At 38.0% G+C, this 18,551-nt stretch overlaps 1 protein-coding gene across 3 annotated transcripts in view; it reads right to left on the reverse strand.

The window, feature by feature from the left end:
* Nucleotides 1-18,551, reverse strand: part of LOC121067393 (WD repeat containing planar cell polarity effector) — a 150,431-nt gene that overhangs the window by 48,649 nt on the left and 83,231 nt on the right. For all 3 annotated transcript variants that reach the window (XM_040551830.1, XM_040551828.1, XM_040551829.1), the window contains exons 13-14: nt 18,152-18,340; nt 15,346-15,469 (exon numbers count right to left, since the gene is read on the reverse strand). In XM_040551830.1, the coding sequence (XP_040407764.1) occupies nt 15,346-15,469; nt 18,152-18,340 (313 nt within the window). The remainder of the gene's footprint in view (nt 1-15,345; nt 15,470-18,151; nt 18,341-18,551) is intronic.

Genomic DNA, 18,551 nt, shown 5'->3' on the forward strand with positions numbered 1-18,551 from the left:
ACTGTTAGTAGACACTTGTATGTGATCTTTCTACCTTTCCTACAAAACTCTAAAAAGATGGCTATTAGTGCATCTATTTTATGGACAAGGAAACAAAGGGGAAATGTGAGTGATATGACAAGAATAATTCAGGTCAAAATAGTCAAGACAGGGAAGAGCCCTGACTTGCCTTCTGGTGGAGTGGCAGACCTGCTGCCTACTTGCATTTTGAGAATGTGATTAACTGAAAAGACGTTGGGAAAGCCACAAATATTTATTTTTAAAAATTAAATATTTTTAAAAAATATAAAAAATATTATTCTATCATTGACTTCAGAAAGACTATTTTTGATTCTCACCAGCATAAATAAAAATAATAAAAAAAATGTCCCGGGTTTCCTCTTATCCTGTAAATGTTCAGAGATAAGGTGATTTGAAACACCATAGATCAAAATCACGTGCACAGATTGGGACCTGGGGTGATGGGAAAAGATGCCTATTGAGTTTTTATAAGAAGTTCTGCAAATATATCAAAAGCAGAATTTTGTCAACTGTATTCCACAGCACTGAAATTGAATGTGATCACTTAAAGATACAGTTTTCAAGCCCAAAACAGTCAACTTAAAAAATATTTATCCACAATATTAAAGAACCTAATAAGAAGGCCAGGAACAAGAAAAAAATCGTTTGAAGGGAGGAGGAAGGGAAGAGAGAGAGATCATGCAAGCAAGAGAGAAATACAGTGCAGGAAAGATGGAAACATTTCTTTAGGGACTAGTTACAACCAACAAGCCTTCTTAGACATGCCCATCGACCATGTAAGCATATTCCATGTGCTAGGCTGATAAAGGAGGGTTGCAGCAGTTTTTTTTTCCTTGTCTTCAATAAGGGTACACAACATTTAGAAAATAATCTGCAGGGGAAGAGCTGTGGCACAAATAACATTTATAAGGCAATCCTTTTTAATGGAAGGAATTTCAGAGTCCTCCTCATCTCACAGTCCAATCAAGGGTGATATGCATTCAAAAAGTGAATATTAAATATGCACAGAGCAAACAGAACAGGAAAAAAATGAATATTGAAATAATTTACATGCAATCAAACTACACTGAAATTAAGTTTTAATTGTGATGTGATTGTGTATTCTGTGATGCATATGCAGATTTTAAAGTATTCAGAATATCAATCAAGTGTTTACTTACATCAAGCAATTGTATTTAAGCATACAAAACAGATGATGAAAATATGTTCAATCAGCTACAGCTCCCAACATTTACCGCAGGGTTTACATGATCACTTTTAATTCAGTTATTTCATTTAATATTTCAATTTAATAGCTCATTCTTTCATTCAATTTCTAGGCATCTTGCCCATTTCTTAAACACAATAATAATAATTATTCATAAAAGGCGCTGTTTCCCATAAGTTCTCATATCAGCAATTTTTGGAACAGAAATGGTTTTCATGCTTTTTTTTTCGCCTTAAAAATGTTGTTATTATCTGATTTTTTTTTTCCTTTTAAATTAGACAATATTAAAATAAAGAATGATGTCTGTAAAATGACTCTGGACCCCATTTCAATGGAATTCTGAGCCAGAATAATTAGAGATTATCAGGTTAAAGAATGTAAAAAGTGTGTGGCTAGGTTGCTACGTGGTTGATTTTAAATAGGGATGGCTTGGTTTCCAACCAATTGTTGAATATAAGGAAAATGATTTAGAGTCGTAGCTGTATTTTAGAATACCTCTTAAACCCCCTTTTAAAAACAAAACAAAACAAAGCAAAACAGGTATAGATAGTGTAACTTCAATGCATCCTTACTATTACAACCCTGAAATTCTATTGACCTTCAAGCAAATATTTTAAAGTCAAATTTCAGTAAACTCTGAAGACACAGATTGCTATGTAACTTTTCATCTATAAAATACAGTATTTGCCAAAGACTTATATCCTTCATTTTATAGTGAATGTTGTAATTCCGATACTCAGGGTTGCTGGAGAGGAATAAATATATTAAGATCTTAAATTTCATTTAAAAAGAAACACACAAACAAAAGCAAACAAAAGAAAACCACCACACTTTAAAAAAAAAAAAAAAGACAACCAAAAACTGATCCAATTTTACCCACAGGAGTTCAGCAGAACACCCTATTTTAAATTAGATAGTTGCAGAGAAAATGAGACCACTGAAAGCAGCCCAACACAGGAATGCTCCAAAGAACCTACCTTTTCCTCTCCCACCAAACTGTGATTTTTGCATTTCACAATGTCATGATCTGGGGGACTCAGTCTCTTAATTTTTGTATTTACTTGGTATTCTGATATTATTCATTTGGATAATGTCCTATCTCAAAAATAGACTATTCCCAATACCACTAAGTTCCTTTGGCAAAATTCAATTAATTGCTGGATGTTAGTTAACTGCAGCTAGATTATTATTTCTTGTTGTTCAACACCACAGTATGTGCAAACATAACAGAAGTTTCATGTGAGACAACCAGAAATTGAAACCATGACTGTCGTTTTTTAAAAGAAACTATACTGTTAGCAGCAAAGACTACTTTTAGTTAGCTTCTTATGATTCCTCCTATATAGGGCTCAACACAGGAACTCTACTTGTTCCCTATGTGCTTTGCCTAAATATGCTCCAGCACGGTATACTGAGCTCCCTCCCTCCCAATGATGGTTTGGGCAAGAATCAGTGTAGACTGTGTGGTTTTATGCAGTGCATTTGTTGAATTGCAGAATGTATACCTGCTGAACTTTTGCTTAGCCTTTTGGGATGGAGATCATTTACTTTATCTTATTTAATGCTAACTGGCTGCTGATATGCTCAAAACTGGTAGGCATTTGCTTACTGCTGAAACTTCTATCCTCTGTAAGGCTTGGTTGAGATTCGTCAATGATTCTTAAAGTTAGTGGGGAACTAATGGAAGAATCAATGGAGGCATTTGTTACTTACGACCTCTGAGATGCTAGTGGTATGGTTTTGCCAGCCTCATGCTATTATGCTTCTATTTTTTTTGGATTATGAGCTTTTTAGGAAAGGATACATAAGCCTCAGAGTGGGGTCCACAACCTTGTTGCTTTCTAAGATACTCTAGTAGTACTGATAAAGAGAAAGTGCTGCAGAGCCCACCAAAAGGGCAATGGAGAAACAGCCAACAGGTCTGTATGTATAAGAGCCAAAGGCATAATCTTCTAAATTGTATTGTGGACGTTGAATCTCTGAAGGTTGTCCAGGTATAATCTATACATCCCTTTAGGCCCAAATTTACCAAACCATTAATGCATGGGTTTACGACCTACAATTTTCTATGGGTCCTAAATATAGGCATGTTAAGTGAAGTATTGGATTTGGGGCCTGAGTGACTTGTTTTAAAAAAATCCCTTATGGAGCCCTTTAAAGGTTACACATGAACATGTCTCAAGTGAAAATTCATGAATAACTCTGAGAAAATTTCAAATGGGCACAAATATTTCAAGCCACCCAAAAGTCTCTGTCACTTGAACCATACTGTCAAATTAGGTATCTCCGAACTTAAGGAAGTACACCTATAACTTTATAGATTGTTGGGTGTAAACCCGAATGCCCTTCACATCAAAGGGTACCCTCTGGTATGAAGCAAGGAAACAAACAAACAAACCAAATTAAAAAAATAGGAGGAAAGAGAAAGTTAATAAGGGGAGCCAGACAGCATGACTCCCTGGCCAGAGAAAACCCTGGAGGGCTGTAACAGGCTGTGAATCTTGAAGACATTCCCAACCTGAAAAAAAAAATAAAAAAATCTTACCATGTGATCCCTATCTTGTAGGATTCAGCCCTAGGAAACCTAAATGTGTTCTTGTGTGAAATGATTGAGATGACTCTGTTAAGCATAGACACTTCTCAGAACAGACTTCAATGATTAAAGAAAAGCTGTTCAGGCATTTTTGAGTCAGATTCTCAGGTGAACCAAGGTAGTTTATTAAGAAGGCAGCATTGAAAATTTTAAAATACATATTTAGTAAAAAATAGTCAAGACATACAAAATATTCTAGAAAACTTAGTGGTTTTAGCTACAGAAAGAAAAGCTACAACATTTATTTCTTGCCCCATGCTCAATTAACTACAAGAGAGGAGTACTTTAAAACTATAGAACTGTCCTGTGTCTAAACCAAAGAAATATTAGTTAACAGATTCTGATTTTGTGAACATTTATGCCATACACTTCTCATTCGATGTTGGTCAGTCACGTGAGCCTGGGTTTTTGCAGAAGGGGGTTAACCACTGTTAATGACTGTTGGGACTGTTAATGACTGATGACTGATGACTGTTGGGAGAAACAGCAATGTTTTACTACATGTAGCATAATTCCTTCATGCCTGTCAAGTGCACTGAGATTTTTAATACTAGTTGCTATAGAAGTCTGAAGAACAGCAATTTATTACTGTTATAAATTATTATTATATAAATTGAAACTCTGATGGTTTCTTTCTTTCTAAACTATATTCAGTCTTTTCTCTTCTTGTAATGTGTACGTCCTTTGAATTTCCCACACTCTGTATTTCTTTTTTCATACTCATTTTCGTTCAAGAGAAAATATTTTGTTGCCATAGTAGTATTTCCCTACATTGCAATTTTATTATAGAATTTTTTCTTTGGGTTCCTCTAAACTGTACCTAACACCAACCCAGACAGCCCTTGTCCCCAGATCTCTCCATTCCCCCAACCTCTTACTACTCAGAAACTTCTCAACAGCCTATCTTTATCTTTAAATACAGACACACTCCAACATACTCTTCCAAACTACTCTGGGCTAAAAACAGATGTTAATTAAAAATGCTGATAAGAGTCAATGACACCTGTTGTTTTACATTTATTTTACTCAACCCTGTCTGTTAAATCCTAGCCTTTATTGCATTAATTCTCTTCTTGCTTTTCTTCTATTCCAGCTTTATCCCTCTCACGCTGGTGATCATGTAAACTTAACTGTATGTCTTGAAAGCTGTATTTTATTGAGCAAACATATCAGCATGTCTACACACTAAAGACAGCTCTATAACAGAGGCCCAGTATCATCACTATGGTTAAGGATGAGTTGCTGCCTCTATTATAAATCCCTATTGTATACATGTGATATCTCTGCAATTTCAAACTGGGGCAGACGGAAATTTGGTATTAAAGTTAACATGAACAGACTCCTTTCCTCCTTGACTTTCCATGAAGTATAGGGCCAATTCTCCCTCATGCCTGACATTGGATAAAATGCAGTTTTTTAGTGCTAAGACTTCTCAGGGAAAATATGTTAGCTCAATATTTTCTAAAAATTGGCTGCCTGAAGATAAACATCTAATCACAAAATCATGGTGCAGGGCCAAATTTTGAACCACTTGTTGAGTTATATTTCCAGTATACTTATACTGTTTAGGTTTGTCAATAGCAAGCTTCTTTGTTCATATTAAAATAATGCAGTGGTAATGCCCATACAATCTCCACACATAACAACTCCATTACAGCAAATATAGTCTCTAGAAGTTTTGTCATGTGAATTTTGGGACATTTTGGGGGGAACAAATATAAAATTAATGAGCGCTTTATGCTTTTGCTGCAGGTTATTATATGTAAGAATGTCAAAGTACGAATGACTGTTTGCTCAGAGTAAAGGTACATCTAACCCAACATCTTACCAATAGCTAGGCACCTAGGAAAGAATATAACAATAAGGCAAGCATATGGTGATGCTTTCCTAGGTAGTCTCCTAGTCTCCAGCAATTTGTGGTTCAGGGATTTGCTGAGCCAGAGGTGGTTTCTATGCTGGTATTCCTCAGTGAATTTCTCTTCCCTCAGTCTTCCCTTTGAACTCATATACAATTCTATCATCCACAACATCCTGTGGTAAGAAGCTTTATATGTTAATTATATGCTATGTAAAGAATCACTTTATTTTGAACCTGCCACGTGCTAGCTTTGCTTGATGACCCCTAGCTTTTGTATTAGAAGAAGCAACAAACAGTCATTTACTGTCCTCTTTCTCCCTAACACACATGATTTAATAGATCTCTATCTCAGTTGCCTCTTCTATAGGTTGAGGAGTTCTACGCTACTTAGTCATTCCTTTCAGTAAAGCTGTTTCATGCCCTTAATCATCCCAGCTGTCCTTCATAAAGCTTTTTGAGTACTACTATATCCTTTTACAGATCATGGGACTCCAAAACTACACACAATATTCACAATTCAGGTGAACTGAACTTCATTGTTTTGTTTTCTGTTCCTTTTCTAACAATTCCTGGCATTCAATGGGTTTTTGTACTTGTACTGAGCACTGAACTGACTACCAGTTATATGACCAAATTCTTCTTCCTGAATAATTATGAGCTCCGACTCCACCATTTTATACATGAAGTTGAGTCACACCCTGCTACCTGCTTCACTTTGGATTTACTTACATTGAATTTTATTATCAATTTTGACATTATGTCACTGAACCTGTGAAGTCCTTTTGCTATTCTTCACATAAGGTCCTTATCTTTACTAATCTGAATGATTTAGTGTCATTAGCAAATGCTGGCACCTCACTGTTTGCTCCTTTTCCACATTACTTATGAGTATAGATCTGCTGTAGTTACAATTTGGTGACCTCCACTCAGCCAGACATCTGATCTTTTACTGTTTCTTACCTTCTAAAAAATTCCTTATCTGCAAAAGCGGATCTTCCCTCTTATCCTATGGCAGCTTAGTTTCTTTAAGACATTTTGGTGAGATACCTTCCAAAAAGGTCTTCTATGGTCGAACTTTCCTCAACAGCAGCAGGATATCCTTTACTGACCATCACTACTGGTATCAAAGAATCCAGAGTTTTATGAGACACGATTTGACAATACTGCTGATTCTCCCCAGGTACATATTCGTCATCTTATTAAAATATTAGTTTCTACTAATTTGACTGGTACAGAGGCTAGACTTACAGGACTATAGTTCTTTAGGTCTCTCCAGAATGTATTTTAAAAACAGATGATATTTCCCATATTCTTGTGTTTAGGTGCTAACATCATTTGAAATAAGAGGTTACACACCACAGGATGTAGCTAAGCTATTTTATGCTTGACATCCTTTAGAAATTCTCAAAGAATTTTATCTAGCGTTGTTCATATATTATTGCTTATCTACCTAGATTGTAACCCATTTTACTCATATTTCAACACTTAACAGTGCAAACTAAGAAGTGCCCCCATCCTCTCCTACCCTGGTCAACTAGACAAAAGAGGATTTCTTAAGAGGTCTTTTATGTCCATCTGATTTTTGTGTCTCTCTGTAAACCTTTCTTCAAATATGTTTGCTAGTCAGAAACTATATTTGAGCACCTAAGATCTTTCTGTTAACTGGACAGTAATAATGGGATATAGGAGCTAGCCATTTCCAGTGCAAATCATCCAATTTATCTTCAAACAGCTCATTTTTACATGGCTAATTTAAGCTAATCAGATAGGTTCCCTTTATAGTTAATTGATAGGGATAGGCACTGACATTTGATTCTTCACACTTATCATAGAAATCCCCCTTCAATAGGATTACTCATCCTTTGGGTGCCCACATCCTTCTACTAACTGCAGAGGCAGCCCAGATGAATGTGTAGGACATCTAAATTCTACATTATTAAGTCAGGAGAGGTGAGGTGCAACCCCAAGACATTATATCCAGTTATTGAACAATTGACTATTGCTGACTTGTTCTAAATTTTACTTATCACATACTTCCCTTAACAGGCTTTTCAGCTGTGAAGAACCACAAAAGGGAGCTCTGCATTTGAAGACAGGAAGCCTAGGGCTGCCTGACCAGTTAGCTATTCCTGGAAGACATTGGATGGAAAGGGAGAAAAGTCAGAAAATTTAAGCTCTTTTAGGGAAGAAAACAGACCATTTTTGTACATAACAGATTACAAATTGCCAGGTCCTGTTCTGTTCTGATCTGATGAATGGCGTTCATGACAGAACTGTCAGATGGCCCACATACAGGAAAGTGAGGTGTGATGGTAGGGCTCAGGAAGATTCCGAAAATGAATGGAGGAAAAGTATCTTGGTAAAGAGATGTATTGGGTTTACAAGGCAAGGTTTTGGTAGCAGGGAGCTGCAGAGATGTCCTCTGTGAGAAGAGCCTGGAAGCTGCCCCACGTTAGATAAAAGCCAGTTCCAGCGATCTCCAAAAGGGACCCTCTGCTGGCCAAGGCTAAACCAATGAGCAACACTGGTTGTGCCCCTGGGGGAGCAAATTTAAGAAAGGGAAAAAACACTGTGCAACAGCGGCTGGGAGAAAGGAGTGAGAAAATGGGAGAGAAAGAATCCTGAAGACATCGAGGTCAGTGAGGAAGGAGGAGGAGGAGGTGCTCCAGGCTCTGGAGCAGAAGTTCCCCTGCTGCCCATGAACAGGACCCTGGTGGACCAGGTTGTCCCCCTGAAGCCTGTGGAGATCCCAGGTGGATGGCATATGGCCTGAAGGTGGCTGTGGAGAGCCCTCACAGGTGCAGACTCTGGGCCAGAGCCGTAGCCCATGGACAAGAGCAGCTGCTCATGGGGGGCGCTGGTTGTGAAAGTGTCCTCCCGAGCAGCCGTATCGAGGCCCTGATGTGGCCACTCCAGAAGGAGACACCAATAGTGACAAGGTGAAGTTGATAAGTAGGGAGTACCCGATGACACGCAAAGGAAAGCTGACTGACTTACCACAGCAGCTTAAATATGAAGATATGTTAAGAATTTTTTCTCCTGGTTTCATCCATGAATATGGTATATTTTTGTGCTGTTTCTGCACTTGACGTATGCCCAAAGTCCTTTGGATTTGCAGAGCTGGTACAGAAGGAAACATGACTTTCTGAGGGCAGATTATCAGTTACGTAGCACAACACAACACAACAATGGTTTCCATTTGGGCTCAGCTTCTAAAAGTACTAATATCAAAGATTAACCAGCATAGGGGGGATAGCCTTGGCACAAAGAACATTAGTCTGGCATGGCTATTCCGTTTTCCTCTTTAAAAGTGTGGTCCCATGGGTAGAGACGTAGCAGAGAACTGGAGGAGGTATGGCACTCTGGGCCACCAAGCAGCCAGCCGTCGGTGGCTGTGGGAAGTTGTACCACAGCAGAGCAGCTCTGGGACTGCCCTAAGTGTGTGGGAGGGGACGTCTTTCCCATGCTTCAAGCAATGTCTCCCATTAGTTTCAGCAGAAAGTCTTGCCCAAATCTCTGTCAGAGACTTCTTGTGCTTTATCTTCACGGGATTTTATTCTCAAGCAATTATGTTGTGTTATTCCTCTTTTTTTTTTTCCTAATATTTTGCTCAGTATTTCGTACATTGTGTTCGTCCCTAGAGAATTAAATCCTGGAGCTACTCCTGTGGCATCAAAGCATCTGCCTGAAATTGGAAGCTGGTTTAAGAAAAAACTCATTAGCAATATAGGACTGAAGCAAAGACATTCTAAACTTTTCCTGAGATTTAAATATCTCTTTAAATGAAAAAATAATCTAGTTCCATTGAATAGGTGCCTTTATTTCTTGTTTCTAAAACAGGTCAAGAAGCATGACCAGGGGATCTTTTCATGTGCAGTTCCATCACAGCAATTGAAATTCTCATTTATCAGTGCCATGGCTATATGAAAACCTTTGGTTTTGATCGTTCTTACAAGATGACAAAAAATGACTCTTCAAAGTCCTCTCCAGAAGGTGCTACTTTAGTCAGAATGCTGCTACTGAACTTACTCCCGTAGAGATGAATTCTGTTCATGTGGCCACCATAGAGAACCTGACTGACATCAGCGGTCATTTTATCTGAAGGCATAATTTAATGCCTAATAGGTTACCTTATGAATATAAAAGACATTCTCAGTCCTGAACCATGTCATCATTAATGTTTATACGTATTTTGTGACACACTATGTACCAATATAATTATAGATTCTACTTTTAGGGTGCTCTTTAAAAGGATCATAAAAGCTCTTTGCTCACTTTGTCCCTTAGTTCCATACAGTTGGGAGCAAATCGGATTGGGAACTATTATGGTGTTGAGGCATTTTCTCACCTTTGATTTAGGGTCCTGTTTAGGATGGAATAGTCACGGTGCACATCTACTTTGCAGACTGCACTGTAGCGATACAAGAACCTGCTTACCAAGGGTTAGTTAGAACTGCATAAGTGATGTCGCTGCAGGGTGAAAGAGCTTTATTTTAGCTTTTCAAAGGTTGTCTTGGAGGTAAGCGGTAACTGTGTCAAGGAATCATGTCAGGCTGCATAGCAGTACACTTCACAACTCTCAAATAGTGAAGTGATTGATAAGAAACCGTACTGGCTGGAAACAGATCTCCCCTGATGCTAAGGATCACCTACTTTCTCATCTCCTTTACTAGTTTTTATTTAAAAAAGACCTAAGTCAAGCTGTGTGTATAAATTTGTACTACATCATGAATGTTCTGCCTAACATGTATCTAAATTCTTCTTTGCTTTAAACCAACAGAATCTTACACTGGACACTGGAAGAGTACATGACACTTCTGGGGTGAAGCATAAAAACAGTAACAGCAAAAATACATAGCTTTCATTTTTGGACTTGTACAAAGCAGAATACTTCTGTGAATCCATTCAAAACTCTCTGAGTGGATATGATCAGAGCTGTGCTTTTCTCTTGAAAGAGGCAAATGAACCGTCCTGGTATTTAGAACAGAGCTTTGCTTCGTAGGGAAACATATTTGTACTTGGAGCTGGTAGAAAGGGGATGGACGATGGAATTACCAGATGGGAAGGTCCACATGGTTTTGAATCTTAGTGTTTTTCCACAGCAAACAAAACAAAACAAAACAAAACAAGAAAGATCCTTAAATTGTGCATTGAGAAGCACAAGAAGAGAACTACAAAGGAGGAAAGGGCACAGCAGAAGCATGGAGCTGGGCCTGCATTCTAATTCCACAGATCCTCAGACGCATTTCAGACTTCACTTTCCAACCCTGCCTTCGCTTCCAGCTCATGCCATGTTTCTTCCTCACTGTCTTTCTGAGAAGGAGAGAAAAGTTTCAATGAAATAGAGCCAGCGCATGTTTGTGCTTGAGTGTGTCAAACAAACAAGATAATTTCATGCATTAGAAAATATGACAAGTCCAATTTACGAATGCTTGATCAGAGGGAAGCAAAGCCATGAGTCAGCGATGCCGTAGTTAACGAGTGAAAAACTATTCCATCCCATTCCATGTTCTGTGCACGGCTAGATGAGGCTGTTATCCAGAGGCAGGAGGTTGTGCAGCCACTCCCCCATTACACAAATACACTTCGTAGGCAGCACTTAACAAAAGGGTGGGGGCAAGGAGGTTACAGCTCCCCAAGGCTTCCTAATAAATCCGCCTCTGCTCAACATTTTACATAATGATATAATGCATTATATTATTATAAGTAGTGACATCATAATAAAATACAGGAGTGCTGCTCAAGTGGCAAGGAACACCGAAGATATATTTTTATACTTGTAATTCAGTTCCAGTATTTTTTAATTATAGATAAGAATTTAAAGTGAAAATAATTATTCATTCCATAAATACTGTTGTAATGGATCCCTGGCATATAATTAAGAGGCCTTTAATTTTAATTTTGTATACTGAATGCCTGTTTTTGGAGGTATTCCATATTCTTTATTCAGGGCCTATACCTGCAAAACTCTGTGCCTCTATGTTAGTGGAAACCTGAAGATGCTGCACGGATTACAAATAGAAAAACTTAGCTTTTGTAATGAAACATACAAATAACGTGGCTCTGTTAAATATGGTGCAAGATGGTTTCCTTCCTTCTAAATGCAACACATTTCAGTTGTGCCCTCAGTGTTTCTTGGCCTATTCAGGTTGCTGCACCATTTTCTAACCCATACTTGCAATACAGCTCTGTTGTTACAGAGCACCTTCTTTCTAAAGTGCCCAATACCTAAATGAGGGAACCTACCATCACAACACTATTTTTTTTCTGGAAACTGATCTTTTTGATGGCAGAAAAATACTTAGCCTATAATCTCACTGATAATGTGAAAATGGATGTCTCCAGTTATGTGCAACTGGATATAAAACCTTTCCGCCTGCAGTAAAGATTAAAATCATTGGCACATGATTATTACAAGGTGAGGATAGCCTTTCTGAAAAGGTGACTGCATTTCTCAATTCTAGTAAACACAGACACTCAAATCTTAAAAAGTACAACAATAACTGGCACCTTTTTGGCAGACTCAGCAGGCAGGTCAAAGATTGTCTCAGCATGTAGAATGAATTAATATTTCTCTCCCAAGAGTGGGTCCTTCTAGAAAAGGCTTAAGGCAGATTGGTGGGGCATTCAAAGGAAAGCTGGGGGGGCAGGGAGGTGGGGGTGAAGAATTTTGTTTATATGAATATTTTTCAGATGTAGATCTAGAAACATTTAAGCTTTTTAATGTTTTAATCTTGCATGAAAGACTCCGCCCTTCTCTGTCCACCCCTTATGCTTCTGGTCTCCTCTATAGCCCACCACACACATCCTACACGGTTGTCTGTTTTCGCTCTGTACTCCTACTCTACCCTTTTGTATTATTCTGCATGTCTCTATCCCTCTCTTTAGTCCTTTGCTCTCATTTCCTTGTTTTTCGCTTATGTTTCTAAGCCACATTCCTCTCTCTTCCTACCCCACGTTTGAATTTCTGGCTCCCAGTGTCTTTCAGCTCACTGTCACCTACATTTGCCTCCTGTGCATATGCTTTTTGCTTTCTCTGAAGCCCAAAGGAATTGCAGAAGTCCTTACTATATTCCAGGGGATATTTTTTGAATACCAGCCATACTTACAGTGCATGCAACTTAAGAAACTCTGTGTTTCCTCTGCTTCTTGTTGCAATAGGGAACAAAGTGATTATTTTGCTTTTGTCTCCTCTTGCTCACAAGAGAGTAACAAACATACCCTAGTGCTGTGTCAAGTTGGCATTGACAGTTTACAGTGCATTTGCATTTGTCTTCTTGCAATTATTTTCTTTGGTCCTATATACACATCTGTGGAAGCACAGATTCACTGTGAAGAGATTCATTAACTATTTGTAACTAGCTTGCAAGTATTTAGTGCTACATTAATAAAAAAATAAAAAAGGAATGAATCAAATAACAAGGGTTGAGACAGACAGCATAAAACTGACTTTAAATGCAGCCTTCCTGACATCCAGATAAAGTTGTCATCTCTGACAAACAGGTAGTGGGAAGACTATTCCATTTCCAGTACCTGATGAGTATAATAGGTTGATCCAAAAAGGCAAGAGCAGACTTTTCTTCCTGTTTTGAACCCACATTCATAAATGCAGGTTGGCAGATGTGGCTGGCCTTGCTGGCTCCTTACAGAGGGACGTAACAGCAGAGGCTGCAACTTCTGCATGCCTGGACGAATTAGTGAGCTTTGTGCCTTGCTGAGATTCTCCCAGACATTGCAGCATGCCTAGATGGCTTTCTCTCACCCAGAACCATCCAGCTGGTTTACCATTCCTCCAGCAAATCTGTAGCACTTGCTTTTTAGCCTACATTCAAATCATTCTAGTCACTTCAGAAAACATCTAAAAGGAAATAAACAGCAATTAAGGCACAGACACTTTAATACAATAAAGATCAGCTCTGGACATCATTTTCTTGCTTTCTATCAGATAAATCTCCCATTTTTGAACATTTCGTTTTCTACTTAGATTATGTCTTCTCAGATAAGCTTTAAGCATTACCATCTGTTCTGCAGCAATCACATGATCCTATCACTTTGATTCAGTTGAATACAAATCCCTTTGACAATAGGGAAATAGCAAAACAACATTCATTTCTTTCAAGAAACTGCCACAACAGTAGATTGTTCAAGGGCCACATTACAGTGGAGGTAAAACACATGAGGAGACCCTCCTGCACCCCTCCCATCTGTGCCCCATGCTGTCCAGGCAGAGTTCTGACACTGAAGCTTCATGTTTGCTAGGGGGATTGAGTCAGTATTTCAGCTGTGTTCAGCAGCCCCAAGGGCTGAAAGCTCAGCCAGGGCCCCATGCCTCTGCATGCCTGCTAGCATTTGGAAGCAAATCCTGAGTCAGAGGGAATACACCTTTCTCTAGCAGATGTAAGAGCGCTATAGCTATTACACCTCAGCAATCTCTGAGGCATTCTTTCCGCATCTGTCCTCTGCAGGCAACTGGCCCACAGCCACTACAGTTGGCCACTGCAGCAACAGATCTCCCCTGCTGGTTTCTAGGAGAAAGGCAAAAGCAGAGCTTGTACCCTGTACTGTGGCCAAATCTATCAAGAAAACTCCAGTAAAAGCTGGTACACATTATGCAGATATTTGGCGCATTCTTCTACTTAGAATAATTACCGCATTGGTACGGACCCGTTTAGCAGAAAGGTGATCCTGTTCAGACTCAAAATTTAGAAGACAGTATAAATAATTTCTCTTTTAGATTTGTAAGAAGCACACAGTGTACCATCAAAGAAGCACACACTGTACCATCAAAGAAGCTTGCAGTTCCTAACTTTGCATATGTGGACAACGTATACAATCTGGATGGAACACAGAAAAAGGGCACGTTGCAAGTCTCCTCAGCATGTCCTCAACAAGTCATTACAAACATTTGGGTTATCATTCAGAAGATAATTTCTCTTTCTTTTCACTGACTGGATAATTATCAGAGGGAATGCTTCAGTTGTATTTGTGGTTGAACACATGAACAGGTTGAACTGCTTATATTGATATTTACAACAGATTGAAATTTAGGCTATTAATGTATTACACATATATAGTCATATATCAATGTAATATAAATTCTAGCTGAATTTGGTATTATGAATTTTCTAACATCATACAATTTACAGATGAAAGCAACATTTCATTTTCTTGTATTTTAATGGTGAAGACTTCTAGACCTTAAAGTGTACTGAAAGTGGCTGGAAAATGTCACTCTGAAGGTGACAATAACCAACTGCTCAGATTTCAAGGGTGCAAAACCAAAAACGTCTTGCATGATACTGTTCATTTGCAATTTAGCATCTATTTAAACTCAAGATTTTCTCCAAGTTTGTAAGCTGTTTCAATAGTTAACCTGCAAGCAGTTGGTGAATATAAATCTCTCAGATGCATGCTATCTTTTTTTCTATCAAGCTAAAAGGGAAAGAGTGAATCATTTTATGTATACTGATGATAGAAGAGCTCTGAATAACATTTTATCTGCAATACCATAGTTGAAAGGAACGAAGTGCAAGTTAAACAAACAGTAACAATGAATGCATTTTTTTCAGGGGTGGTCCTCTTGGAAAATGTTAACCACATTAAAGTAGGTAGTTATTGAAATATGCAATTAATTTTGAGTCGATAGAAGTTGAAACTGTCATTCACCTGAGGAGGTGGTGGAAGAACCTTCTCGCATATCTGCTGATGGGGTCCCTGTACTCCAGCACGGTTGTATCCAAGAGGGGTCTTGTTGGAGCATAAAAGGTTCCAAGGCTTGCCTCAAGCTGTGCTGTAGAGTTCAAACACAGCAGCAATGAAACAAGTGAAACGGTTTCAATTACAACAGGTTGCTCATGTTTGCAGTCAGTCAAATTCCTCAAACACTGATGCAATGTGATGTTGTTGCAGGACAGATGAAATTAAAATATGACAGCTTGTACAAACACAAATGTGCATATAAACTTTCACTTTGAGGCAGAGCTGACAATGACTTTGAGCAACAAAAGCTGTCAAAAAGATGAAAAAGTTTATAACACATCTAGTTCTCACCAGAAGCATACAATTAAAAGTGAGTCATAAGAAAAATACAGTTTGAACAAGTTTGTCCAGTAGAGATCAACTCTGTTAGCTCAAATTTTCTAAGTCCTCTTAGGCAGACAACAATGAACTTCAGTTTTTCAGGGATTATTCTTATGTGTTAGGTCAGCAGGTGACAGAACCTTTCTTGTGATGGCCTTGAGGTCTAAGGAACCTCCTTCAGCCAATAGTTCTTTACAAACTTTAAATAAAAGGGTCTAGAAACCCTAAGGGCTTGGCTCTCCTACAGCGTGTAGTGGTTGGAAACAGAATAACCTCCCTTGTAATCAATAAAATAAAGCCCTTTTGTTACAGAAGTTGTCTTCTCTTTAAATACTTTCTGACTGGTGTACTCCACAGCCTTAGCTCTGAGCCATTTTGCTACATGTTTTTAATACAAAATTACAAGCAATGTAGGAAAATACACACTAGGCATTCACATCCCACATGCTTAGCTGAGAAGAAATTTAATGATCGATAATATTTATGCTATATGACTTCTGCTTGACAGTCAACACATCCAGAAGTCACACAGTCCAAACAAAACGACTGACAGAAGTCTTGCTCACTCTGAAGGCACAGGGAGAATTTGCTATACCAGCACAGGTTTTCCTTTCAAGGTGGATGTGCAAATCACTGCTGCTCATCAGAATTTTGTGGGGGCTTGAAAACCAAAATACAACCAACCTATTGTCTCATTAGGCAGACAATATCTCATTGATTTTCTGTTATTAGCGTTTGTTTGAACTAGCCATTTCTGTATTTAGTGATAAAGGTTCTTTATTTCCAAGCACAGTTACATTTTATTTTATTAGGCTTGATTGCACTAAATGTGCTAATAGTACTGTGTTAGGAACACAGGCAAACTGTTAGTAAATTAGGTTCTGTGTTATCTTAAATCTAGACAGTAAGATAAGCTGAACTTTAAAGGTATTTTCTTTCAAAGCAGCAGTCAATTTAGATTAAATTGAATACAGTGGTACCTCGCGAAAACAAGCCGTATGCTCTTGCCATTGCTGTTTTCTTGACAGCATGTTTTGTACTTCAGAAATATTCCAACCTACATGGAATACGAGCAACTACTAGCACAGTTACACATTCATTAGATAGCCCAGCTTGATGTTGAAGGCAGAATAAAGATCTCAAAGATAACTGCCACATCGCTATAAATAAAAGGCCTCACTGGGTTTTTGCTAATAAAAAAAGAAAACAAATTACTATGCCAAATTTGTTAGCTTCATGTAGAATAACTCCCGGACAGAATAAAATTCCATCTGCTGTAAGCAGCGTTAGGAAGCCGCATGGGGGAAACACACAGACATCTATTTATAATGTGCATATTTTTACAAGAGTGTTAAAATCAGTTTGTTTTTTTTTAATAGGTTCTTTTAAAAGCATGTTTTATTTAGAATTGATATGCTATATTTGCAATACAGGGATTTTTTAATCAGATCCCCCAAAATGCGATAGCTGATGGTTTGGCAGCGACATAGGACACCTTGGAGTTTTTCTATCATCAAACACACCAGAACCCTAAGTATTCTTTCTTGCCACAAAAGATGCCTGGTCCCCAGCTGTCTGCCTGCTAGACTGGAGGATAACACCTTCGCTAAATCAAGGCACTTCAAATCTTGAAGTCTATTGAGTTTCAAGATACACAGCAAATCAAGAGGAAGGCATGACACAAGGCTTCAGCAGAAACGAGGCTGAGCCTAAAATTCATCATTTCTCGTGAGGGACCCCAGCTACTACTGCAGGGGGCCAGAAGATTACAGTGAGGACAAAAGCTGTAATCCTAAAGGAGGCAGCAGAGGATAGTGTATTCAAAGCTTTTTGGATCTTGTAGTGAAAGAATGACCCTTCATAAGCACCTTAGAAACCATACTAAAATCTCTTGTCCCTGCTACAGGCAAGTGTCCCTCCTTAAGCCAGTGCTGTCTCAGTATGATTATAAAACAAACATTGAAGCCTGTATTAACTAACACTAGCCTGAAGTAAGCTAAATTTATAACGTTATATAAATTTATAAATTTATAATAATTTATAAAATTTATAATTTAATTTATAAAGTTATAACTAATTTATAAAGTTATAACACATATAAGATAGCGCTATACATATTAACTCATGCCTATCCTATATATGTTAAAATATGCATTATTTTACTTTCACTACTGATAGAAACGTGAACTAAGATGGAATCAACACATTGATCTAGACTTTACTGAAATTATTTCTCTACATATGACATTTAATTATGGAGTACCATGATCAAACGATTGTCTGGATTATCTCTATTGTCTTCTTTATAAAGTAAATAAATATATCATCATAATCCACACAAGAATTACAAAGACTCCACAAAAATACATTAAAAATATAATCAGTCCCTTACCTTCTCTGTCTGGTGTAAGCTTTTGTTTAAGAAGGTGATTGACAATGGCACTCAAGCATATGTAACACTGATGACCCATCGTGTTCCAGTTCATGGTGTTCAGGACATTAATTGCCTCGTGTATCTCATCATACTGAATGTACTGGTGGATGATTTCCACAAGGCCCAGCTGTCCTCTCATGATCACACCTTTTATAGGAAAACCAAAGACTGTGTTATGAGTAGTGTAAAACAATAGCTGACTACTTTTCAGCACAGCTAAAAATAATTGGTGTTGGTTAAAATCAGAAAGCTTAAGTTAATGATTTTCACTATTAAATTTTTATGTGATATAGCTCCTTATTATCTTAGTTTATTTAGATTTAGGGTGCTTTGGACAGCAGAGGAAAACTATCAGTGA

Source organism: Cygnus olor, chromosome 3, assembly GCF_009769625.2.
Source record: "Cygnus olor isolate bCygOlo1 chromosome 3, bCygOlo1.pri.v2, whole genome shotgun sequence".
NCBI lineage: Eukaryota > Metazoa > Chordata > Aves > Anseriformes > Anatidae > Cygnus > Cygnus olor.